Consider the following 27,072-nt stretch of genomic DNA (forward strand, 5'->3'; position numbering starts at 1 on the left):
TCCAACTCAACTCCTTCTCCTCAACAGTTCTAAAAATAAGCTATTAAGCAGCCTCCCTGTCAACATTGGTGTTAACCAATCTTGGTCAACATCATGCAGGGTTTAGTCCAATGCTGTGGAATAAACCCTGTGAGTATCTCTTGTGTTTGCACCTGCCTGTTGCATCTACGTTAAAGGGCAGATGATCAGCTCTAATTCCTCGCGTTTGCTCCCGTCTTCGGAAGTCTTACGGATTATTCGTTTCTAACATGAGCCATTTTAAGCCTTTCTTGCTTATTCGGCTATGTAACTGTTCTATAGCCCCTCATTCAATCAGACTGGGCTCCCTTTGTAAAATACTCACGACAGTCTATACGTAGTTCATTCCACCGATATGTCAAATTGTTTTTGGGTCACCTGAGCAATGTTTCCACTTCATATTTTTGAAATCCCTAAATCAATGGTGAAAAATCCCTAGAAGTCCCCTATTTTCAACACCAAAATCCTTACAGATTTCCCCATTTTCTGGCATCTTTCAGAATCCTAATAAAGCCTTGTTATGTCGACTCTTCATAGCATTTGCTCAAGGCGACTTATTTTGCAACTCAAGAACATTTAATTGTGCCAAATTTCTTCTTTAGATGTTTAAGACAATTATTTTAGTATTGCTAAGTCTGATTTTGATTGATGGATTCCTGAGCCAAATTCCGGGTCCTGGAGACTTTTTTTTCTTTGCCATTATTTTTTTTCTTCTCTATTACTTTTTTTGCAAGATACTCGTTTTTATTTGAATCGGTAAAATGGATTGGCATGAATGATATCCAACCGGTCGCTTTTCTAAGCATAAAGAAATGTTATCAATATGTCTTTTCCAGGCAAAGTCCCTCATGTTTTTAACTTCATCAAGAAGTCCTAATCTTCATTGATACTTTTTGAAGACTCAAAAAGCCAGATCAGGTGCATTGGAATTTTCTTTTTAAGAAAAGTCTGTTTTTTGATGAACAAAAAGCTGTTTTTACTCGGCCGACTTTGTCTGCAAAAAAACTATAATAAAGACAGGGTTTTATTTTTAATTTGACTTATTTTCATATTGAGCGTATGTTAATAAAAATATTAAAACAAAGAAAAATTTGTGTGTCGACAGATCTGTAAAAATTTTACTTAAAATATAAACTTTAAGGAAAGAAAGTTGCCTAAGGTGTTTTTTGAGTAATGTAGTAGTATGCAATTTTTCATATAGGATGTAGTAAGACGACTAAGAGAGATAGATTTCAATTATGTTTTCTGTTACGCATCAGGATAAACGAATGCTCGTTCAGGTGCTCAATTGGTTGTGTCATCACGTCAGAGGATATGGTTGTCAAAATAAAATAATATTTATTTTTTATGGTAATTTTTGGCAATTTTGCTTATAAGGTCACACTACTTATTACACCAATATGAACAATCCATTAGTTGCCTCAGAATCCAGCTATATTGATAAAATGAATTAATTGTAGTCAGAATCAGATTTGACACTTTCATTCTTTTTTCTGATGATAGCTAAAGCCTGACTATTCTCATGACTATTTATATGGCCTGTATATATAGCCTGACTATAGCCTGACTATTTTCATGTGGAGCTTGTCCCACAAATTAGCTGCTTGTCCCACAAATTCATTTGGCCCTTTCTTGGGCCCGCAACAGACCATATTTTTTTTTCAGAGTTCCAATAAACGTTTCTGTTTTTAGCTTGTACTCAGTGGACCGAGAAGCTCTTTGGCGGATTCTAGAATCGGCAGGCCTCCCTGAGAAATACTGCAGACTCTTCAAAGCTCTATACCATGGGACGGAGAGCTATGTTCAATTGAACGGCCGGCGCAGCCCGTTCTTCCAAATCACGACAGGAACGCGGCGAGGATGTGCAGTGGCGCCAGAGCTCTTCTACTTCATCATAGACTGCGTTATGACAAGGACTACTTCACGTCTCAGCTTTGGACTCAAGTTTAGAGATCGTGTCATTACAGATGCTGATTTTGCCGATGACTTGGCCATTCTGGCGGACTCCATGGAGCAGTTGTTGGAAGGGCTTCGAATCCTACAAGAAGAGGCTGCAAAAGTAGGACTGCAGATAAACTGGACTAAAACAAAAATTATGGCCATAGACCCCTCCTTCCCAGCTGCCAATCCTTCAGTTAGCCTAGATAGCACAACAAGCATTGGACCACAATCTGTCCAAAGTTTCACTTACTTGGGCTACATAACTTCTTCCGATGACTCGCTTCTTTCTGAACTACAAACGAGAATGTCCAAAGCGTTTTCTGCCAAGAGCAGACTGAAACGTTACCTCTGGCGAAAAGCAAATATCAGTCGCACAACAAAGCTGCGGATTTTCAACACCCTCATTGGCTCTGGGTTGCTTTATGGAGCTGAAATATAGCAAGCTTTAGCCCCTACCCTCAAGGCAATTGATGTCTTTCAGTCGAAGAGCCTGAGGAGGATCGAAGGTCTACGATGGCTCGACTTCGTCAGCAATGAGAAGCTGCTGCAGCTCACCAAGCAGTCTCGGTTTTCGACCATAGCGGCCGAGCGATCACTACGATGGTTCGGACACCTACTTCGAATGCCTCCACACATACCTGCGAAAACAATCCACGACTTCGACCCTGTCAAAGCCGGTTGGAAGCGACCTCGCGGCCGACCGAAAAAACGATGGTCTGACAGCCTGTCCGAGTTCCTGACGATGGCAAATATCAGGTTGAGCAATGTGCAAACGCTTGCCATGGACTGAAGTGGATGGAGGAGGCAAACGTCACTCTCTACGCCGAGCAGCGCCCGGCAGGAGACATAAGTCAAAGTAAGTCAAGTCAAGTCTGTCCGTCTTTGTGATTTTTACTGCACTAAAAACCTTTTGATGACAAGGATGAAGAAAGGAAGAGCAAGCACAAATATTACTGCAAATTTTAGATTTGTGTATAGCTCAGTTCTGGCGGAATGAAGAAATGAAAATCGTCATAAATAGAACACATGTTTATGTTTCTGCAGCAGATAATTGAAATGAGTTTCTAACATCATAATATTAAAATGTGTTTCCAATATAATGGTAATCATGCAGATCATTTTATGTGAATAAATTATTTCTGATATAAACATAATTTTTTTTTCTATTTATGGTTACTTATGATTATTGGCCATCCTCTTAAATTAAGCTAAGTCTATTTTCAATAACAAATAAACTATGATCATGTCAACACTGCATAGTATCTCAGCCTTTTGCTTGACAGGCAGGCAGATTAAACAAGCAAGGCTGTCTCATTATAAAAACAGGTAAATACAACGAAACATGACTGTATCTCTTCGGTGTTATAGAAACATCTATAAGAAAAGAACTTCTGAGGAACAAAAGAGACCGAAATTTTCGGTAGCTGCTTACATATAGTAGCTGTTTTTGTCTTCTTTTCTGGAATTCATTTTTTTTTTTAGCAAAGTAACGTAACCTAGTTTAATTTGGCAATTTAACAGGTATATAGTACAGCAGGCAGTGGGCTATCAATGAGTATTGACTGGCTTTCAATCACCTTAAACTAATCATCTTGAAAATGAGAATATTCGGTACTGGTGCGTTATATGGACACTTTTATATGTACAAGGAAACCAGTCATGAAAAACCAGTCAAATAGGCTACTCTCAAGAGACCGCTAAACCCGCCAGACTGGTTATTTTCAAGAGACTGCTATTGAGAAATGGAATGTAAAGAGTAGTTTTCATTGCGTTTACGATATTTAAACTGTTGTTTTTTGGGGTTCAAGGGGGAAAAAGATACTAAGGTTAGGTTAGGTTACGTATTTAATATATGCTCTGCTTTACCCCCCTATTCCCCCCCCCCCTAATGTGCAAATATATAGCCCAAATTTGTTTATAAACTATTATATATTCATCATATTTTATTTCATTAGCATTAACCAAACTTGACTTTTTATAAGTGTCCATATAATGCACCAGTAGCGAATATTCTTTATTGACAAGAAACTCATGATCCTTTGAAAAGAATGACCCTTAAAAGGTCAATGATCACATGCTATTCCAATTTTTTTTGCAATTTTTGGTGTCATTAGTGGGTAGCTACTGATTGCCAAAAATCAGAAACAGGGACAGGGAGGCTGTGGAAACAAGAGAGGGCAAAGAAGTTTTAATGAGAACAATACAATAATCGTTCTTATCTGAATAACTAACCAAGTTTTTGGTAAAGATGTAGATAAGGGGAGGAAAAGGGATTCCTGATAAAAACATTTTATTGCTTACTATATATTATTCAGACTATTGGGTTCTAAAGATGTAGATAGAAATAATTAGAAATAGCATTAGTAGCAGTATGCATATATCACCTTTGCTTTTATACAACATCCCTTTCCCCTGAATATATAACTCATCTTTTCCCCTGAAAATTTTGTGAATATAGCTTGCCTTTTGGGAGTGTTTATCCCCTTTTTTTAATTCGATGAGTTTGCTCGGGCTCGTAACTTTCGAAGATGAAAGTTAAAGAAATCGAAATTTTTGGAATCAGCATAACCAAACAATTATTTTATTGGTAATTTTTTTTAATGCCCCTTGTAATGTTCTTAAGGCATCTGTCACAACCCCCTCCTGCTTGAACATTGCCTGACTGCCTCCAGCTTCTTCGTAACGGTGGATCTGAAAATAGCTAGTTACAAAGAAACCGTTTGATATTTATTTTCTTAATTTTTTATCTACCAAAAAAATAACATTACTTTCTACGCTTAGTGAAACCAAAAGACGTAAACTAGCCTACAATAAGAATATGCATCTTGCTAATATGTTACACTTGCTTTGTTGTATATGTCCTGTGTTATTGGTGCTAAAACTATGATATGAGCTATGAATGAAACTCTTCTCAACGAGTAAATTGTTATTTAGTTTCAAGAATAGTTGGAAACAAATGAGTGTTCCAATCTTGTCTGACAAGTTTCTTGCCATCTTAGGTTTCTGTTTCTGAAATACGAGTTTGACACTAAAAAAAAAATCAAGAAAAAACACATATCATTCGCAAGGGCGTGTCCAGAATTGTTTTTTGGGGCGGGAGTTTTTTTTTTGGGGGGGGGGGGGGTACAAGAAAACTTAAAAAACGAGTTTATTACATTTTTGTTGCGTTTTTACGATTAAGACGAAAATTTCGGGGAGGGGGAGGGGTCAAACCCGGCAACTCCTCCCACTTCGATACGCTTTAGTCATTCATAAAGTTTGTTTTTTTGTCGACAAGCGTGACTTTTATGCGACTCTGGCATAAAATGTCGCAATATCGTCTATGCTTGGCTCCTTACGAAGTAAACCAGTTTTTACGGTAAGAAGGTGATTTTGCCTTTTCAAAATGATTTGAAATTTGAAAAAAAAAAATATGCCTCTGAAGTGCCTACAGTCAACCTCTCTTTACCACATTGTTTGAGGCCTGTACTTCTAAATCTGTATATTTTTTAAAAGAAATGTTCAGGCTCTGGCGGTCTGGTACGAATGTATATGAAATTTTTTATTTTACAACAAATGTTTTTTTTGTAAAATTACAAACTTAACCGACAGGGAAAACAACATAGAGATTATTGACTTTAAAACTAGCATTTAAAATTTAAAATCCTTTTGTTATGGTACAAATATGAATCACGTCTTTCACGTTACAAAAGAAAACAATTTTCGAATTGCAGAAAAATACTTTCTTTTGTAAAAAATTAAAGAGAGAAAAACGGGTTTAATTTAAATAAAGCAGTGGAAGAAGCTTAATTCAAATAAAACCCGACTTTTCTCTCTTTATTTTTTTTGTAAATGGAAAAGCAATGTGAAATTATAGAAATTATTTTCTTTTGCAACGTTTTTCGATCACCTTAAAGATGGCTAGCCAAGAACCCGAGTCAACTATATTGTGCAAGCATCCTTGAAGGAGAAAGCCTGGTAATTTGACTATAAAACAAGCCTTTCAGATTTACAGCTAAACCTGAAAAAAATACTAGGTGCCAAAAACTCCTCAACCGTTATTTCTTTCTTTTTTCAATCTCACTTCAATATTTTGAAATTAATATTTTGAAGATAATATTTTATCAGAAAGCCGTCGGCTCAATACATCGCAGTAAAATCTCCATATACCGTAGTTGTCAAAACTACATGCTAAACAAGAATGAATTATAACGGCTGGCTTTGGTCCGCCCTATAGTTTACTTTTGACCAATAAACCACTCCGATTGAAACCTATAGTGAAATGATAAAGTTGCAAAAAGCGCCACAATAGCGGAATAATTTGGATGGAGCCGATCGAAATGAATCTCAACGTAAACGTTAATTAACCATAATGAAATTAAGCACATCTAAACATAAATGATTATGTTTAAACATTAAACATAGTAAAATGTTTTTTTTTATTCATACTGTGCTTCAATTAATGAGATCAGACTTGGTCAAAATAATTTTTGACCAAGTATGAAAATGGAATTATTCGAAAATGGAAAAATGCAGTTGAATCCATGTTCATTTTTCAGAATTTTGTTTAAAAAAAATTGAATAACAGTGGAAGTTAAGATAAAAGTTCTTCCCCTGCAAAATATTGTTTTTTAAAAATAAACAAAAGTTTCCAGTTAGAAGCAGGATATAAACAATTAATTCTTTACTAAAAGTCCTGGTTGAATTGAGCAGTACCTCTGTACATCTCCTAGAAGGTTCTACACAGCATAGGCAAACATTCATAAAAAACAAACGCGCTTCAGAATCGAATGTGCAAAAGATCCTTAAGAGCCTTTCAGACCAAAATTTGGCTTACATTTCCCCTTCAGGCTGGCCATCTTACGGATTACTAATGAGCTTATGGTCAAACTTAAGAAAATTACGTGCTCCGTATTAGTTCCCTTTATAGCAGATCCAGACTATCCAATTTCTGAAGAATGAGGCAGGAAACTACTTCTGTCCTTTTTTCCTTTTGGATCGGAAGAGGATGTTCTAGGGCCGACACCCTAGAAATTCCTTACAAAATTCAGAAGACTTCTAAAAATCCCTAAATCCTGAGCTAGAGGGATTTTACAGTATTTTCCGAAATTTGAATTCATTTTTTTTTTAACATACTTTGTCTACGATACTTTGTCTCATATGTCTTTTTAATTTGACAAGAAACAAATCGAAAATCAGAAAAAAAATGCTCAAAAATAAAAATGACAGAATGAAAGAACTCTTGGAACTTGTCTAAATGTTCCAAATGTTCTAAATGTTATATTGGCACAATTATGACTAGGAATACTTTTTGCTTAGATATTTTGTCTCATAATTGGGCCAAGCTTTTTGGTTTTCAATTCAAAATCTCCGCCAGAATTTTTCATTTTCTTTCGAGATTTTACAAGGGCACGTCACAGAGGTTGATGACTTTTACATGTTATAGCTAAATAAGATATACAAAAAACAAATCTAGGTCAGAAAATAAACTAAATTGAACGGGTTAACAGTGTAAAACATTAAAGGACAAGCAAAAAAATAAAGCCACTTCAAGCAAGGCCGGAGGGGGAAACAGCTAATTAAGGAATGGGACTAAGCTCAGCAGATTGGAAATCTATTAGTGATATGAAAGAAAGTATTATATCGTTGATAGGAAAATTTTCAAATTAAGTTTTGCTTTTTATGTTTTGTATTTTTCCTTTTTTCCACGGCTTCAATTTATCCCTGGGTAAAAATGATTTTTCTTAATTAAGAAAATACTTTTTCTAAAGGATTTCTAATTAGGGAATATTCTCCCTGTCCAGAGTGAGTTCACCGCAGAAGGGTTCAAACTTACGGTTCAATATTAAGAAAACTATTCAAACAGTTTCACTAGAGAATTTACTGATATTTTTTTTCTCGTTCCTATCCTTAAGATCAGAAATACATACTGTAACTTTAGCTATAATCCTTGGTGGAGCTGGGCGAGGTGGCACTTGCATGGTTTGGTTAGATGGCGTTCTTCGTTCATCTTTTTGCTTGTAAGTTGGTGGAGAGCGGCGTCTCGGTGTTAACTGTGGCTCCTCCATTGGCTTGACAGCATCTGGATCAGTGTATGCATATTTTGGTTTTATCTCTCTCATTCCACTTGGCGATTTATAAACCTGTTCGTACTCAAAGTCTGGACTAATCCGACGTATCCTAGAAAATACTGGGCACTTTGTTGAAAAAAAAAAATCAAGCGACTTTACGATGCTTTTGTCCTGACCCTTTGGCTTTTAAAACCAATAAAATTTGCTGCAAAAGGCTGGGCTAATTCAAAGCGTGTTGTTTGAATAAAAAAATTGCTTGGACTTTAATCGGATGAAAAAGTGTGTAAAACACTATATGTGTATAAAACTCCATTTCGGAGAAAGGACAAATCCACTTCACCAGTTGGTTTGGTATGAAAACTTTACCCTGCAAATAACCATGAATAAATTTGATGTTTTTGGCCATTTGTGTTACTAGAAAATGATAGAAAAAAGAGGGCTCCACCGAGGAAGTGGTGGAATTTAAAGTAAAGAGATCACGGAGCCCTGAGTAAAATGGACTTTGTATGATTGTTTTCAAGTAGCTGTACGTGTCTCGTGAAATTGTATTACTTTAAAAAAATAATTGTTCAAATGAACACAACTTTTATGTTATCAATTTCTTAGCTCGATTTCTTATTTTGAAATCAAAATCTAATCAGAATTTTTCCATCAATCATAGTTTTGTCACCATTCAGTTTTCGATCAGTTCAGTAAGCAGAGAACACACGTGAACAACTGGAACGTCATTTATGGACCTTTTGTGCAACTGCATTAACCTATTGTATCAACTAAGTATTTGAAGAGCTGCATCCATCATTTATGTTTTGCATTACCAAGAGTTTGGTGCGACTAAAGACCTAATTCTATACATTTAGTTCACCCTCACACGCACAAAAACCTGAATTACAAAGAATAATATTATTTTATTTAACTAGTTCCATAATTTTAACTATTTAAAACTATTAACAAAATTAATTTTAACTAGTTCCATAATAAAACTAACAAAAGTACAATGTTAATAACAATAATCTACTTTTTATATAAATATGTTAAAATAGTAAAAAAGGAAAAAAAGATATGAAAAGAAAACAATTGAACAAAAGCGTTAATCATTCAAATACTAATAACAATAATGATAGTTACAATAAGATTTATAATAATGGCGAAAGCCTTATACCTTTGTTGACTAGGGGTAGAGTCACCATCAGATTTAAGTGGCTCACGACCTGTAGATGAAGAGTTAATCCTTGTGGCTTTCGTCCTCTGGGTTTTAACAGGTGTTGCATAAAGATCCGTTTCAGTTTTGCTTCTCTCCATAAAACTGTCTGACGAGTTTAGTTGCTGCTCACTAGGGAATCGGATGCTTGTTTTGGCCTGTCTTTCAGGACTGAACTTATCCCTAGAAATGATAGGAGTTCATTTAAAAACGGAGATGAATATAAACCAGCGCTTCCGACACGTTCCACTTTATCATTTCACAAAAGCCACATCTTCACACCATATCCCTCTCTTAACCAAAATCATCTCAATGCAAAACTGATATGTTATTCAATGAGGAAGTTTCCGTATTACAACAATTAGTTTTAGTACGCATAGGGATCTCCCAGTCATCTTAGTGCCTTCTCCCCAAGCCTCCATATTTTTATGATTTCCTACATTTTTCTTTTTTTTCCGTGTAATGCATATATTTTTTAGGATTTTATCAAAACTCCCCCCCCCCCCAAGAAAAAAGATTTTCTTACGTTCCAGCCAACAGCTGAGAGTTGAATGCTAGAACTTAATAAAAACTTATCGTAAGAAAAACTATATATAAAAATGTATAGAGGTTGTGGTTCGATTATTTTATACCTTAATTTTCACTTCGATTGAAAAAAATATTCATTTTTAAAATGACTTTGATTATTATTATTTTTTTTAGAGTCAGAGAAATTTATTATAAAAGACAAACAACAACTATAGAATTTTATTCCTTTTTTTTCTAGAAGCGAACAATCAGCCTATGTTTTGTACAGCGTAAATTACATGAGTACAGTCACATAGAATGGAAAAATTGGCAACCAGAAAATCATGAATAAAATTTCTAGAAAAGTTGAACATACAAAACGATTCTTCTCTAAAAAATATTAGTCTTGAAAAAATCGAATAAGAACTATTCCGCTAGAAAATGACAAATATCTTGTACCTAGAAGTGAGTTCTTTCTTCTTCGGACTTCTAGTTACATTTGTAACATTTGATATTTGACATCTTGCAAACTTTTGCAAAACCGTCTTGGAATTTATACCAGATTTGATCAACTAACACAATTGAAGCAAAGTTTGCATTTTTTTTTACATTTCTATTACGACGGAGAGTGTTTAAGGAAGAATTAATCCCCTTCAAGCATATGCTTATGGAGGAGGGTCTTCAGGCCCGTGGCCAGTTCTTTCTCCAAAGTCTACAATGTGCAAATTCTCCCACATTTTTTTCATTGTTGTATAATTCACACATTAATTTTGAATTTCAGCTATATCCCTTTCCCCCTTTCCTATCCCAAAAAAGAAACTCCTAAAACGCACCTAATCTGCCTACATTTTGAGTGCCATAGCGTTAACAGTAACATAAATAACTCCTAATTTCTACCCAGTTTGCCTAAGATATGCAGTTTATATGACATAGCAAGTTTATCACCTCAATTGCCTTGTATAAATAGCTCAAAACATGCTTTTAGTGACGTTTCCAAAATATTTATTTTATATTCATTATACAATTGGTTTTAAATAATCACATGAATGGCATTATTATTATTACTAAAACAAATAAACAGAACATAATACCTTAAATGAGTCATGCTTTGATACCGTTCTGCTGGTCTTGAGTCAAATTTGAACGAATTTCGGCTCCTATAAGATTTTGACGGAACCGGGGGCGGAGACTTTATAAGATCTTCCTTCTTCCATTGGCTGTTTTGACCACGAGGCATAACATTGAATGAATGCGAGCGTTTGACTGTACTCCCACTGAACGGAGCTGAAATTTGAGTGCTTGGTGTTGGAGGGATGACATTTACAACAGGATTTTTTGGGGGAGTCTGGAACAGAAGTAAGTTTTGAATATATGAATATACAGAATACTAGCAAAAACTGGCTTTAACGATTCGAGGCTAAAAGAACTCTCAGCTTCTGGGATACTTAAACACTTTTTCTGGTGAATAACAATTCTAGCAGGAAATAGCCCTACTTAGCACGATAAATCTACAAAATTTCAAGCGCACCTGTCTATTCAATGTAAGCACAAACAAACAATTTTTTTATATACAACTGGGGAGTAAATTTGAAGCTGTATTAGATCAGTGGAATTAACACAAATAGCTTGGGTACCAGAAGAATTAAGGACTGTACTTGTTATTATATTTATGTTGAACATTATACGCATATTCTATGACTTCAACGTCCTTGATCTACATGTATAATTGCCCATACCAAAGGTCGAATAGAAAAACAGTAACATTGTTTTAAAGTTTGTGAATGAACGACAAATTTTTCGACAAATTTTAAAAATAATAATCATGTTTTTGGAATACGACAAAGTAGTGCCCCGTACCAAAAAAAAAATCCTCAAAATCAAGATTGAAACTTAGTTTTGACGTAATATCCACCTATAGCTGGCCAGTTGTCTGTTATGAGAAAAAATCCTAGCTACGCTCATGGCTACAATGTATACGCAGATATGAGAGAAGTATATATAAGTTTTTTTAGTTAAACTATTTTTGTATAATATGCAAAAATTCCCTATTTTCAGTTTTAATAATGAAAGTAAACCCTAATCTTCATCTGAAAAAATTTAATTTAATTTTTCTCTTTTTTTTCTGAAAATAGTTGAAACAGCAACAGACGTTTTGAAACAAATACTGTTTCTTCCCGTCTCTGAAGAAAATGGGATTTCTGAGGTGTCGTTATAAAGAGAAAAAAAGAGAAGTTCAAGGTCTCAAGAGACCAGGAAAAAAAAAATTAAGATCAAAATTAGTAAAACCTACCTTTATGAAATTGTAAAATATGTACCTTATTCTTTCTTGGACTTTTTCTGGAGGGAGATAACTCCCTTGGAAAAAATTTATTTCCTGGACCAACGGGTAAAACCTGAATTCTATCCCCAATTTTCCATGGGCTCATTAGCCTTGGAACATCATCATTTCCATCCTTACTTGTTGTATGCACTGTGGATGGTATCTTCTGGCCATATAGTGGAGTAGGGGGAGGAGATGGTATACGTGGTGGCTCAGGCGCCTCCTCCTCTTTCTTTGACTTCATTGTGATATTAATACCTGGACTGTCAGAGTCTCTTCTCTCGGCAGGTTCACTAGAAGCAAAGCATATTTACAAGGGGTATCCTCGCCACTCCCATGTAGACTAATTTTTTTAATCACATTTAGATCACTATTATTACTGCTTAACAGGACTAACAATTTTGAAACAAAGGCTATTTTCTAGTCAATTTTGAAAACAAAGGCTATATATATATATATATATATATATATATATCATATAGCACCTCTCGCCACTGGTAAAGTATTATATAAGAGTTTAAGGTTATAATCTCAGAGATATAGTGCGTAAAACTACTAACTACTACTTACTACTTAACTGCTACTAGCAATTTACTGCACCACCAAGCAGCCTGGGGCTAAAAGAGCTACGTACACTCCGTCTCCATCCCAATTTATTCAAAGCACCCCTCTTTACACTCTCCCAAGAAGTTTCCATTTTCTTGAAATTTTTCCTAAAGACATCCTCTCACCCCATTCGGGGACGACCTGTTTTTCATACTGGTAAATACTAAACATTTACTAAGGTTTTTAGATAAATATTTGTTTGTAAAAAATAGGCATAAAATGACATAAGGGACGAAATTTTGTAACAAGAATCGCTGATGATTTTAAGGAAAAGTGGAGGTAACTTATTTTCATCCACATGGTAAAGCTAGACTAGAAACGCAATGCGGAGACATGAAAAAAATGAAATAAGATACTCACTAAACATAAAAAAGATCAATTATTAAAGCCAGCTTTGATTTTGATAGCTGTAGCATAATTAATCTAAAGAAAATTTATATAGAAGATGGATAATTTTCAAAGTAAAATTCGAGAAAGCTATCTAAAGACTAACAGATCCTTTTCTTAGTATTACAATTGAGCAATTCAGAAATGAGCTAATTCTATTCTATATTCTTTTCATGATAAGGATCGAAGCCCAAGATAAAGGGTAAATTCAGGTACGATGGAAATTTGCCCCATAACCTGTAAAAACAGCGGCCTGGCCTCAAGGCCGTATCCGAGGGGGGGTTGAACCCTCCCGTCCAAAAGGTTTGTCCAAATCGTAAAAACGTAACAAAAAATGCATATAAACAAATTTTTCATACTTTTTTAAAGCTCTTTTAGTAAATCCCTCCCCCGAAAAAAAATAACCCTCCCCGAACAAAAATCCTGGATATTGCCCTGCCTGGCCTACAAAGAGATTTGAAAATTTTTTGTTAGCCTTTGTTGACCATTCAATGTTGACCATTGACAATGCTGTGCACTATTTCAAATCAAAAAGGAGCCAACCAGCTTGGTTTTCTTTTCTACATTTGAATTCTTTTAAACCATTATTTGAGTGTTACAAATCCTTTATAAAATGCAGAATACACCTGTCTCTGTTACAATTGACATTGCCATCCACATTTAGAATATCCAAACGTAAATATGATACAAAATAAACATATTTTCTCTCTATTTGATTGCTACTTTATAAGAGAAATATAATTTAATGGTTTAATTTAACTTTATTAGAAAATGGGGATTTTTTTTTGAAGATCAACAGCGGTACTCCATTAAAAGAATATATACATGAATGTTAATTTTGAGATATAAAGCTGTGCACGCTTCTCCTCCAAGCCAATCTGTTCAAGGTTTCACTATTCACTCCCTCTAATAAAGTTCCGATTCTCTTTAAATCCTTTCTTATGACCTAGGCCTATAACATTCGAGAACGTCCTCTTTTTTTTGGCCCCAGATGGATAGTCAAAAGCATAGTTTTTAGCACCCATTCATCAAACTTAAAAAAAAAAAACATACAGTCAAATACATGCTAGATGGGGTTGAGACAATAAATTAGGTCAATTTCAGATATTACCACTGGATAAAGCCAAGCAAAAACACCGTAACCTATAACTTAGCAACGCCGTAACTTATCTTCAAAAAAAGCGTCATGTAGGCCCTACATTTTGCGTAGGGCACAACAATAAACGCATCATTAAGTTATGTATTAAACAATAAAAGGGAAAATATTAAGATTCATCCAGATCCCCCCCACCCCCACCCCCGGAATTTTTACCCGACTCGCAAAAACGTAATAAAAATGTATATAAACAAATATTTGATGCGTTTTTAAAGTTGTTTTTTGGAAATTCTCCCGAGAAAGAAATACACCCCCCCCCCCAAAAAAAAAAAAATCTGGATAAGCATTGCTGAAAATATTACCTCTCAATATACAATATAAAAGCGGCGATGACACGGAGCACTATATTTTAATATATTATAAGCTTTAACAAATTGTGAAAAAAACGAAAAAAAAAAACAAACGCAAGTCTTTGGATAGACGGGTAATTAATTATGATATAGAAATCCTCTTGATGGGAATAATGAAAATGTTTCTTGTTAAATAGGGAAAGGAAACTTACTGTGAAGATTCGCTTCCAAAGTGACTTTCAAGCCACTTAGATGTCTCTAGTTTCCTCGTTTCTTCTTCCTCGTCCAAATCAAGCGGTTTTTGGGTTAGAGCATCTTTCCTCTCAGGAGTTGGCTCCCTCTGTCCACCTATAATCATTCAAATATCTATTAGGTTGTTTTATTATTGCTTATTATGTTTAGTTCTTACTATGTATATTATTAAAACTATCCCTATTATTTATACTATACATTTATATTTATGCATTATTTTCAAGATTTACACATTGTTTATTATTTATGTTGTTTCTATATTATATGTTTGTATATTAGTATTTTTATTATACAATCTATTATATATATTATACATTTCTCATTACTATGTTTATTATATTTTTTTACTGTTATGTTTTTTATTGCTTAATTAATCGGGAAAAGAAGTTAAACAGCACCGACATAAATTCAATCGGGTTTATTTAACACAGTTGAAATGTTGAATAACCTACATCCAAAATAATCCAATCATAAAAATGGGAATAATGCAAAATAAAATTTCTCATTGCTGCTGAGTTGAAAAAAAATAAAGGAGAATATTTTATTTTAAATAACTCAAAATTTACACAGTATGAGGTAAAAAAAAAACAATATTGCCTTGAAATATTTCTTTAATGACAAAGCGACTGGTTCTCAAAAGATTCTCAAAATTTTAATATGGGATAAAAAATTAACCAAAAATACTTTTTTATTCCCTATTGAAGCAGCCAAAATTGAAAAAAAGGGAGTAAAATCCCATTTCCGAAACTGACACCGCACTCAAAATGTACTTTTCTTGGGAGTACATTCTCACATAGTTAAAGTAAGAAAAAAATGCTGTAGGGTTTTTAAGAGAATAGCTAAGTGTAGATAAAACTCAAATTTATACAATACACCAGCAAACCTAGTTTTTTATTTTCATTTAATAAAAATTGAATAAAAATAATTTGGAAACAAAATAAATCCTCAAATATAATTAAAATAGTTTTATTAAAGAGATTCCAACAACGTAGGTGGATATCATTTCACGTCATATTTTGTCTTCTTCTTCTTCTTTGGTTAATGTCTGATTACAGGTACAAAAAAATCAAGCAATAGAGATCAATAGGATTAAATGGTAAACTGTTTAAATATTAAATAATTTCTGAGACCACAATGGCTAATCATGATAAACAAAAAATCGCGAAGAAAGGAAACGAGGACAATTAACTAGGATTCACCGTTACTAGGAAAGGGTCGTCCAATTTTAGTTTGGTGTTTTTATTTTAAGGTTTGGTTTTTATATTTTTATCAGTTTTATTCTGCACTGAGGACGGTCAAGCGGAGGTCTTGACCGAAATATTTGCATAATTTTTCAATCTTTTCACTGGCTGTTAATTGTCCTCGTTTCCTTTCTTCGCGATTTTTTGTTTATTGTTTAAATATTTGTCTCTTTTATATTCAAACTAATGAATATCACCTTTCTTATTTTTAAAATGAATATAACAACATAAGAATGAACTGAATGTGTATGCATTCGCAACACAAGAATGCAGTGAATGTGTTTGAGCGAAATTTTCTGAAAAACAAAATATATTAGAATAAACTTGCATTGACTATAAATCTCACCTGTAAATACAGCAAATGTGCAGTATTAAGAGGAGCTTCACTATCACAGTCGAGGAAGAGCAGCTGGTGTTGCCGGGTAATGTTTTAAGGAAGCAACTTGAGCACCTATTGCGCCACATCCATCTAGTTAAGCCTCTCACTATTAGCAGAGACGCGAATTAAGACTAAATAAAAATGGCTGAGCCTAGTGAAATGAGAACTCAAGCCTATTGGGGGTTCTCGAAAATCGATCTATTTGCCCTATAGGGGGCAAATGTTCAACCCAGTGGGCTCATTAATGGAGTGACTGTTAGATAGCATGAATCAAACAAATTTCAGCTATTTTCAATCCTGAGCGAGTGCAAACGCCCAATTCCCGTCAAAAATACAAAAGCAGGTTGGAGCTCGTTGAGTGTACAGGGAGCCAAACTGACCTTTAAGAATATTTCACAGTTAAAGCTATTAAACAGCGTGCAAGGAGAAAGTTAAAATCAGAATACTCTAGATCCGGCTAGAATGTGATTATGAGAAATGGCCAATATTTTTTGGGGCACAGGGTTTGCTAAGAAAATTGTGATCAATATTGGGAAAATATTATCCTGCCCTGTCCTGGCAAATCACGAATTCAGCCCTACCTACATTGCTTTATTTTCATTTTTTACTAACAAAAACAAATTAGTAAACTCCTCAGCTTATCTCCGTACAGATAAAATAATAGATACGGTGTTGTCTATAAAAAAAAGTTCTCATCTTACCTACGCGACAAACACAAGTACTTCACCTACTCAAAGAAATGAGCTTTGTAAGATTCCGAGAGCGGAGTTTAAATACTAGTTATGGTATAAAGAAGGATAATAGAAGATCAAGGAGGCACACTTGTGCCTCTATAAAGTGGCGACCCACCGCAATGTTAGGCGATTTCCGGTCCTAGCGGTCGCAGAGAGACAACGGTGATCGCATTTTGTAGCCCAAGCTCCAACTAAGAAACGTGCAAAATTTTACCCCCCTCCGACTTTATCTTCATGGGTAAAAGTGGGTCGGAAGTTTCGATCCTCCGACCACAGCGTCCCTTTAACGTTGTCCGATTGGGCTGAAATTTAGAGGTTAAGCTTTCCTAGGGCCCAGGAGCTTATCCTCGAAATTTCAGCTCAATCCGATCACTCCGTCCCTGTTTTCCAAAAAACAAACATAGCCACTTAAAGTTCATTTCTCTTTTTTTTTTATCAGCCACACCTACAGGCCACAGTTGGCAACGGATCCGGGTGAATGAGGACTCATTTGAAGCGGAATTCGACCTGTTAGGGCCTTTTGATATTTTCAGACCGAAAAAATTATCCCCCGAATTTATATTTACGAAAAACCTAGTTTTCCTATAAGAGCCCATGTTAATTTCTCCCCCCCCAGCCCCCCGTTAACGTTGTCCAATCGGACTGGAATTTCGAGGATAAGCTTTACTGGGGGCGGGGAGCTTATCCTCAAAATTTCAGCTAATCCGATCACTCCTTCCCTGTTTTACGAAAACCAAATATCAACTTTTGTGGGTATTTGCTTGCGTCAAAAATAGATTCCAGAGACTAAAACTAAAGTAAAGAGTGTCTCTGTGGTACAGTGGTGGCTCTTCCTGACTGTCAGGCGGAAGATCCAGGTTCGATTCCCTATCAGATAAGAATTTTTATATATTGAATTTAAAGTTTAAAAAAGAAACTCAGTTTCTTTTTTGAATCTAATCTATTAAATCCTTCGGCTCAAGGAGCGTCTCCATAAGAATATCAGAGTTGGCCCTCAGGTTACAGGTAAGTCTCCACTGCTTTGATAGAATGTCGTAAAACTGCATGCTTGAAGAAAAGTTGAAAAAAGAAAATCTTGCTGTGTATTTGATTTGATTATTCAGGAATTAAAACCCTTAACACAAGTATCTTCAAGAGCGGGGGGTTTGGGGACGGCAGCCCCCCAACTTTAACTCCTGAAACGATCAGCTAACAGTTAGTCAAGCAATAATAAGTAATAAACTGTATAAAAAACGTGCAGAAATTATTTGAAAAAAACTACTTTTTCTAAAGAGTTAAAGAGGCTGAGTCACAAGTTCGAACCTTAAAACGTACAGGGATTATGAGCTACAGTTGGGGGGATGCCGCCCCCCCCCCAAACCCCACTTCCGTATATAAAAGGGGCTGTGCCTTCCTCAACGCCTCGCTCTTTAGGCTAAAGTTTGACTTTCTCACAACTCTTTTTTTTTAACAATAAAAACTTAGCGTAAAGAGCAAGGCGTTGAGGAGGGCACAACCCCTTTTATATACGGAAGCGGGGGTTTGGGGGGCGACAGCCCCACAACTGTACCTCCTAATCCCTGTACGTTTTAAGGTTCGAACTTGTGACTCAGCCTCTTTAACTCTTTAGAAAACGTAGTTTTTTCAAATAATTCATAGATAATAAAATTTACCTCCAATTGGACTTTTTGCTTTGTCTTGAATTTGCCTATTTCGACGAATTCTGTCGGACAGAGATTCCCATTGACCATCGTCTGCAACTTTATCACGATTATTCAACAGGACATTGTTATGAACATGAGCACCATCTACTTTGGCTGCTTTTGCCACATAATCAATCTAAAAAACAAAACCTTAAAGCTATTTTAAAATAGACATAACACAATAATTGTTATATATTCATCAAATATTTTAATTTTTAGATACTTTTTTTTACCTTTTAACACCACGTTTAGGTACCCTATAAATTAGCATGATTTATAAGTTAAAGAACAGGTTAGATTGAAATAAAACAAATTAAAAATTATTGTTTATAAGAAAAACATAAATTTCCTGAAAACCAGATAGCTAGTGCATTATTTAATTAAGTGATGGGGAAGTATACGAGTGGTGGAGTATTTTGAATGAAGAGTTGTGTGGACAGCGAGTTATGTGAGTAGTGAAATGTGTAGTGGTTTCTTGCGAGGTGACAAGTTGTGTTGTGGGGGAGTGGGTGGTTACCACATGACCTATGATCGAGATTTGAAAACGTGAAAAAACAAAAACAAACTGTACTATGGACTACCTAAAGAGAAAATATTAAACCTGACCACAACCTTCCAAGAATCTCTTCCCTCTTCTCACAAGATATTACACACTTTATTGCATTGGAATAAGGTAAAATGATCACCTGTTCATCTTGCTTCCTATTGCTGTAATTATTTTTGGTTTCCTTTGTAACTTCATGAACCGAGGAATGACTCCGATCACTACCATTAGGCACCTCTTCCGTGTCCACCTCTTCATGGTGTTCATTCTTTGTGATTTCAGTAACGACCTTTCCATCCTTTTCCTCCGAATGCTCCTGCAATTTAATTTAGCTTACAGAACATGCCTTAAAGGACAAAAACTAGAGAAAAAGGAGTAAACTTGCTTCTGGGAAGAAACAAAATAATCTTAGTTATATACTGGACATCTTTGCCGGATCCAGGGTTGGGGTGCCATGTTTTGAATCCCCCCCCCACCCCACCCCACCCGAAATCATTGTCCGACTCGTAAAATCGTAACAAAATGCATATAAACAAATTTTTGCTGCTTTTTCAAGTTTTTGGTAACCCCATCCCCTCGCTAGACATGCACACGTTAAGCACAAAGATTGAAATTGAATCGCTCAAACACCTTTAACAAGTTGCTGTGTAAGAGAAAATAAAGACCCCAAATTAGCCTTGAATGAAAGCATTGCCATTGACCAACAATTCTTGGAGATTTCGAGGAGAGCAGCTAAATTGTAAGCTTTAGGTAAGATAAGAGGGAGAAAGAGGGAGTCTATTTAAGTTTTTCCATCTTAGACGACTTAAAGTTAGACACGATGTCCTTAGATTATATGAGGGTTTAGACAAAGATGTTTGTCTAAATCTATAAGTATTTTTGACTGAAATATTTCCATTATAAAACATTCCTCATCAGTGTTTTATGCTCTTAAACCAAAATTGGGGTTAAACAGTAAACTCAACGTTCTCTTCAAGAGGAATTTAATGATGAAAAGAAAACTTCATTAACTTGGATTCTGAACAGCCTATATAATACTACGCATCTGTCTAGTTGACAGTTGCTGAATACAAATAAAATAAAATAAAATAAGAAAGTAAATTAAACTCAGAAAGATTATAGCATACCTTAAACAATTTTTACGGCTCGTTTACTATTTCAGGATTTCAGATAACCCTTTAGATATCTGAAACATGATACTTTTGAAAAATGATAGCTTATTTAAACACGTTAAAAACTAGTTTTTAAAATACTCGACAAAAACAAGGGAAACGAAGCGAAGAACCTCATAACGTTAAAAATAGATTATTTTCGTAAGGGTTAATAAATCACATCATGGTCATAGCAAATCCCAATAATCCATAAATAATTATCTTATTATAATAAATAACTATAATCTATAATTTATTGCTTTTTTTTATGTATTGTACTGAACCTATCACGTTATTTCTTATGCGTATTTTAGAAAGGGAAGCCAAACGACCCATCTTTTTTTTCTCTTTTTTTTTTAACTCGTTCTTGTTTTCACAATGAGTATTTATATACATAATTTTGAGTTAGCAAAACAAAAACATGATTGGTTCTTTTGTGGAATATATTCATCCATTGAAAAGAACAAAAAGCTTTGAAGTTATAACTTCTTTTTACAGTTAAATTCTCCCTTTCGTTATGGCTAAACTTATCCAATTGCAACACCTATAGCACTAAAACAAGTTTATAAGTTTCTATCTTAAAAGTTGAATAGCACTAATGATATTATATAAAAATCAAAAACACGATAAACGAAAGGGAATTATTTTAGTAAGACAGTGGAAATTTTTGAATGAATATTTCGGCCCTATATCCAAGGGCCGTCCTCAGCAAAACATAAATATATAAAAGAAGAAGAATCTACAACAACATACGACATATAAACTAAAATAATATTTTTTTTTTTAAACAGTCCCAGCATCCTTACTTCAGCGAAGTTCAACCAGGACTCTTTAATCTAGCAACCTGACTAAAATCAACAGAGGACAGATTTTCAAATAAGAATTTTTTTTTTAAGATTTTCTTTCAAAGGAAATAATCTGTTTTTGTTTTTTGTCTTTAATAATATGTATTAATGTTTTTAATTGTAATGTATGAGCAAATTGCTCTTCTTTCCGGGTATTTAAGTGTAATTTCAATCTTAAAGACTTAGGAAATGAGATTTTCAAATTTGTAAGATTCCAAGAATTTTTGTTGGTTAATAATATTAGCGTGTTTTTTGCCAAAACTAACAAAAAAAAATGTCATTGGTCAACTGCTCCCCATAAGCAAGACGTAAATAAGGACGAAGACATTTATATTTCGACGACTAAGTCGCTATTTATATCATACAAATGGAAGAAAATGTGGAATGTGATTAATGGAGAGATAAAAAAAGAAAAAAGGATAGTGATTATGATATATGAATCATATCCACATAAAAAAGGACCTCCAATTTATTTCCATTTTCAGAACCGGTTCACTGATTACAAAAGAAACTTTTGCATGAATCCAAGGTCTTTTTTTTGCTACAATCTGCAATTTAGTTCTTGGGTAGAGGACTCGAGAAAAAAAGTTAAATGATATTGTTCCTTCTGAAACGTATTAAAAATGAAAGAAAAATTGACATTTTTTGTTTTAAGGTGAAGTATCCCTTTTCGAACAGATAGGTAATGACGTCTATAATGTCAAATAATAGGACCTTCATACAAATACCGTTACGAAATATGAATACCAAATGCTTTTATCCTTCAACTATCTAGTAAAAAGGACTTTGTCTTCTCATAATTCTATTTCACGCAAATATTTCATTCATAAGCTTCCTTACTACTACTACTACTAACAATTCACTGCAGCACCAAGCCGGCTGAGCCCAACACAGCTACGCACGCTCCTCCTCCATCCAAATCTATTCAAAGTCTCCCTCTTTACACACCCCCAAGAAATTCCCATTTCCCTTAAATCTTTCCTTACAACATCCTCTCACCCCATTGGAAGACGACCTGCTTTTCCTTTAGTTTGGCCAACAGGGTCTATGTTTGGCAATCTGTCATCCTTCATCCGCAGGACGTGACCTAGCTATCTCGTCAGTTTTCTCATTATAGCCCTAGAAAGTGGAAATTACCCCATTTCCAGGGTGAACCGCACTTCCCTCCTAGTATTTAACAGCAACACCAGAACTAAAACAATTTTCTGAGCAGATGCTAAGACGAGGTGCCCATGGCAGACACAAATGACTAATATCCTGGAAAATGAATCTATTATGGCACAGAAAGTAGAAAGCAAAAGAAAAATTATCATGTATATTTTATCATCAAAAGATTATCATGTGTATTTTTACAGATAAGCAAGCAGGGTCTTTGAAGCCATGCTCAAACCCGAAAATCTACAATTGTTTCTATAATTTCTTACATTTTCTATATAATTTATCTATTTTCTGTTAGGCGAAAAGTTAATAATTCTGAGTCGATTAAAAGTGATGTACCAAGTAGTGATTGTCTTCCTGCATCTGCTTGGTATGGCCATTACTCGTCGATTTTTTCTAATGTTAATTACCGTGTGCATTCTTTGCATTCTCATTCTCTTTCTATTATTTTTAGTACCCCCCTATCTCAGCGTCTTTGTATCCCCATTTCTCTTTCATCCGTAGATGAAGCAATTAAGAAACTTAAATCAGATACTGTTGAAAATGATGGTATATCTAGATTTCACCTTTTATTAGATTGCTCCCCCCTTATTAACCATCTGCAAATACTTTTCCAGATGTGTATTTGTACTTCTAGTGTATCTGAAAGTTTTTGTGTGGTGCTGTTTCTTCAATTTTAAAGAGGGGAAATTCTCCTTTAATTTGCTCTTCTTACCGACCTATTACTGTCTCTTGCACTTTTAGTAAAGTTCTTGAGCATGTATTACTACCTTTTGTGACTAATAATATGCTTGAGAGAGATAACCAGTTTGGATTTAAGCCCGGAGTAGGTTGTCAGCATGCACATCGTGTATTATCTTCTTTGCTCCTTGAGAATTCTTTTAAGGGAAAGATTATATATCTTTGTGCTTTAGATCTATCAAAAGCTTTCGATAGTGTATGTCATAGTCAGCTTTTGTCTGCTCTTCATGGTTGCGGTGTCAATCTATCGGTTATAATGCTTCTTCTTTACTAGTACTCTAATTCTTTTCTTCGGCTGAAATTGGCACCAGCTTCTATTATTAAAGTGAAAAGAGGTTTGAGAGAACGTTGAGTTTTGTCTCCAACTCTGTTTAATGAATGAATCTTATGGGTTCTGGCAAAGATGTCAGTTCTCTATCTCTCTGGTTTTTCTGATATTTCATATCTTGCCTATGGTGATGACCTGCTTCTTATAAGCCGTACTAAAACTCGTCTATCTAACATGGTTTCTCGTGTTGCTACTTCTATTTCAGATATAGGCTTTTCTCTTAATGTAGATAAATTTGAATTTCTTTCTTTTAATACAAATTCTAGTACTCCCCTTCGTTGTAGTGGCTTTACTATCCCTCTCGTAGATTCTCTTCAATGGCTCGTTATTTCTATTACTAATAGTCTTCCAAGCTAGCGCCAGCACAAAGCCTCCGATATTAATATAAAAATTCAATTAGGATATGCTAATATTGTTGCCAATAGAGATAAATATAATAAACTCGCGTTGGCCAAGCTCTACTCAACTTTTTGTGACAATTCACGCCTACTTGCTTCTAGAACTTTCCCCCTTCTTAAGAAAAAAGAGTTAAAAACAAAGGAGATCAATTATTTCATATTTTGCAGATCATTATTATTTCTTCCGCCTTGGACTAAAAACCCAATATATATTAACACATCTCCTATTTCTGACATCAATTTAAAACTGGAAATACTACACAGAAAACTTTTAAATACCGCTTGTATCCGTTTTTCTCCGCACTATCACCTTATCAGGTTTATTCAGTCGTAAGTTATTTTTCCTTAATTTGTTTGTTTGTTTTACTCTATTTGGTCACATCAAATAATGATAACAATAATGACAGCTTGCGTCCATATTTATGTATATTACTGCTTATTAGATTCTGCAAGTTGTGAGTTTTTTTTTCTTTTCTTCTTTCTCCCCTCCCTCCATATTACCAATTTCCCTTCCGTTGTAGTTTTTTTTTAATTCTTTGGGTTACTCTGTAACGGGTATTCTTCGGTTTCTATATTTATTTTCTGTGCATTTTTATGTGTTTTTCTTTATAATACTTCACGCATTATGCCTTTGTTTTGTCTGGGTTGGAAATAAATAATAATAATATTGTAAACATATTATTCAAACTTATGCAACTGACTTTCTGACATTTAAAAAATGTATCAAAGAAGAAAATGAAAAATAATCCATTTAAATTCTGATAAGAACAAAACTTCTGAAGTATCGGTTTAGCAATTCCACTCTCCAGAAGTAAAGACTATGAAATTCTGGATATTACTTTAAAGCAGTAAAGTATTTAATTATATCATTCCGAAATGTGGACTCCTTTGCTTCACCCAATATCCCCCCTCCCCTAATTGAAAAATATAAAGCCCAAATTATGTATATATATATATATATATATATATATATATATATATATATATATATATATATATATATATATATATATATATAATCATGGCATCGGCAAACGGTAAACAAGCAGCGGAAAGAAGAGTCGCCCCATTGAAAATCAATGTAAAAATGCAATTTTCCTTGTTGTTCAAGATGGGGGACTTTAAATTCAAGCCACTGCAATATCAATGGTGTGCCTTTTTTTTCGATACGGCAGCGTTTCTAGGGGGTTTCAGGCTATTTTTCGAGTTCTCATAAATATTTTTTTTTCGAAATAGCATTTCACTATTAAAAATAATCAAACTAATAGTTAACAGTAATAGTTAATAGTTAACACAACTGAATCACCTACAAAAGACAATTTTTTCCCACTAGCCAGTTTTGTTTAACGTTTAGTTTTTAATTTTGATAACTCTGGGCCGTGGCTCGTTCTTTACTATGTTGCAGTTACTGCTGCAACCGATACAAAGAGAATATATAACTTGAGCTATGCATTCCTCCATTAGAGGGGGAGGGGGAGGTGGAGGCGGTAAAACAGTGCAGATTTAAGAATGGTATAAGTAAATATTTAGGGATGTTTTAAAATAGGTCCCAAAACTTTATGGTGTTTCCTTCTGAGGAAATATGCAGACAGCCTGTTGTTGATGATTACAATTTTTTTAATTTTTTTAGTGATAGTTACGCTTAAAATACCAAGGATAATGAAGATTAAATCTAGTTGTTTGAATTCGTTACATAGAAAACTTACACAACCTTCTACATTTTAATAAAGTAGGAAAAATCGGGAATTCCATTTACAGTAAAAAAGACCTCTGTATAAAGTTCTGGAGTTGATGCTGGTAAGCATTGGCGGATCCAGGGGAGGGGCGAGGGGGCGCGCGCCCCCCAACATAGTCTAAAGTAGTGTAATTTAATTAATTAACGCAAGTTTGCTTTAATTAAACTTGCTCCTAACGCAAGTTCATCGGATAAACTATTTTGCCCCCCCCCTAAAAAATCCTGGATCCGCCACTGCTGGTAAGCGTCAGATTGGTACTGGTACCAATCTGAAATTAGATTGGTGCTGGTTTCCAGAGCTTTGGTACATGTGTCAGCTAAAAACATGTAGCTTTCCTTTGAAGATATAGTTGTCTTTGGGAACCAATAGGTTGTTAATACTTGAATTTTTATGCAGGAAAAGTGTTGTCAAATTTAACTAATTAGTTTTGGGTATTTATTTTTGCGTCTCAACGTGGCAACACTGAAGAATATGTGGCACTACTCTAAAAAATTTGTAGTTTTGAAACAACCGAAAGAAAATTCTTAAAAAATTATTTGGTGATTGAAAGTTTCAATCTCCAAAGAATCAGTTTTAAAGAATCAACGTAGGAAGTGTTGTCAAATTCATCTAATTAGTTTTGCTGATTCATTTTTGCGTCTCAACGTGGCAACACTGAAGAATGTGACACTACGCTAAAAATTTTGTAGTTTTAAATACAACCGAAAGAAAAGTCTTAAAGAATCATGGTTTCCAGAAATGAATAGATTTAAGATGGATTCAGGGGAATGTACAATCTATGTGTCTTTTTTTCTTTTTCTTATGCGTCCAGAAAAATTTCCAGACTAAAGCCCAAAACGGATGGAGGAACATAAAGAATCCATTCACGTAAAAAGAATTTTGTCAAGAGAAGCTCGAAGACACCTTAAAAAAAATAAATCTTATTAACGAACAAAGGCTTTTTTTCAATTTCCAGTGTAATTTTAATGCCACAGGATTTAAGAACTTCCATGGCTACGCAAAGGCGAAAAAACATGACATACCCTATAATGGTATATTCTAATTTTTAGCACAAACACTTGAACTTTCATATCATCGGAAGACTGGTGCACACTGATTTATTTACGAGTATATAAATGCAAAGGCGAAAACATTAAAAATAACCTTAGGACCTGCCAAGCTATTCCGGAAGTTTAGTGTATGATAAGTGGAATTAACCAAAAGTTTTCACTCATACCCGCAAAACATTTAATTTTGAAGTAACTGGAAGATACGAATGTCAACCAAAGATCAATAAATGAATCAAAGAGAAAATCAAACAACTCTTACAAGTGTTTTGTCTTTGGGCTATCAAAAAAAAGAAAGTGAAAAGCACAATTATAAATTAAAAGGAGTAGGAATTGACTTCTTATAATAAAAGAGAATGCCATC

The 27,072-nt window shown here is 34.6% G+C and overlaps 1 protein-coding gene across 1 annotated transcript in view; it reads right to left on the minus strand.

Annotated features, from left to right (window-relative positions):
* The window catches only part of LOC148954604 (uncharacterized), a 97,740-nt gene that overhangs the window by 13,217 nt on the left and 57,451 nt on the right, over window positions 1-27,072 (minus strand). Inside the window, exons 7-13 of the mRNA XM_089086642.1 lie at window positions 19,448-19,621; window positions 18,732-18,897; window positions 14,686-14,821; window positions 12,030-12,327; window positions 10,806-11,059; window positions 9,169-9,390; window positions 7,869-8,118 (exon numbers count right to left, since the gene is read on the minus strand). Coding sequence (XP_088942768.1) covers window positions 7,869-8,118; window positions 9,169-9,390; window positions 10,806-11,059; window positions 12,030-12,327; window positions 14,686-14,821; window positions 18,732-18,897; window positions 19,448-19,621 — 1,500 coding nt within the window. The remainder of the gene's footprint in view (window positions 1-7,868; window positions 8,119-9,168; window positions 9,391-10,805; window positions 11,060-12,029; window positions 12,328-14,685; window positions 14,822-18,731; window positions 18,898-19,447; window positions 19,622-27,072) is intronic.

The sequence above is a fragment of the Artemia sp. Qi Xiang Cuo genome, chromosome 3 (genome assembly GCF_049724085.1).
Source record: "Artemia sp. Qi Xiang Cuo chromosome 3, ASM4972408v1, whole genome shotgun sequence".
Lineage (NCBI taxonomy): Eukaryota > Metazoa > Arthropoda > Branchiopoda > Anostraca > Artemiidae > Artemia > Artemia sp. Qi Xiang Cuo.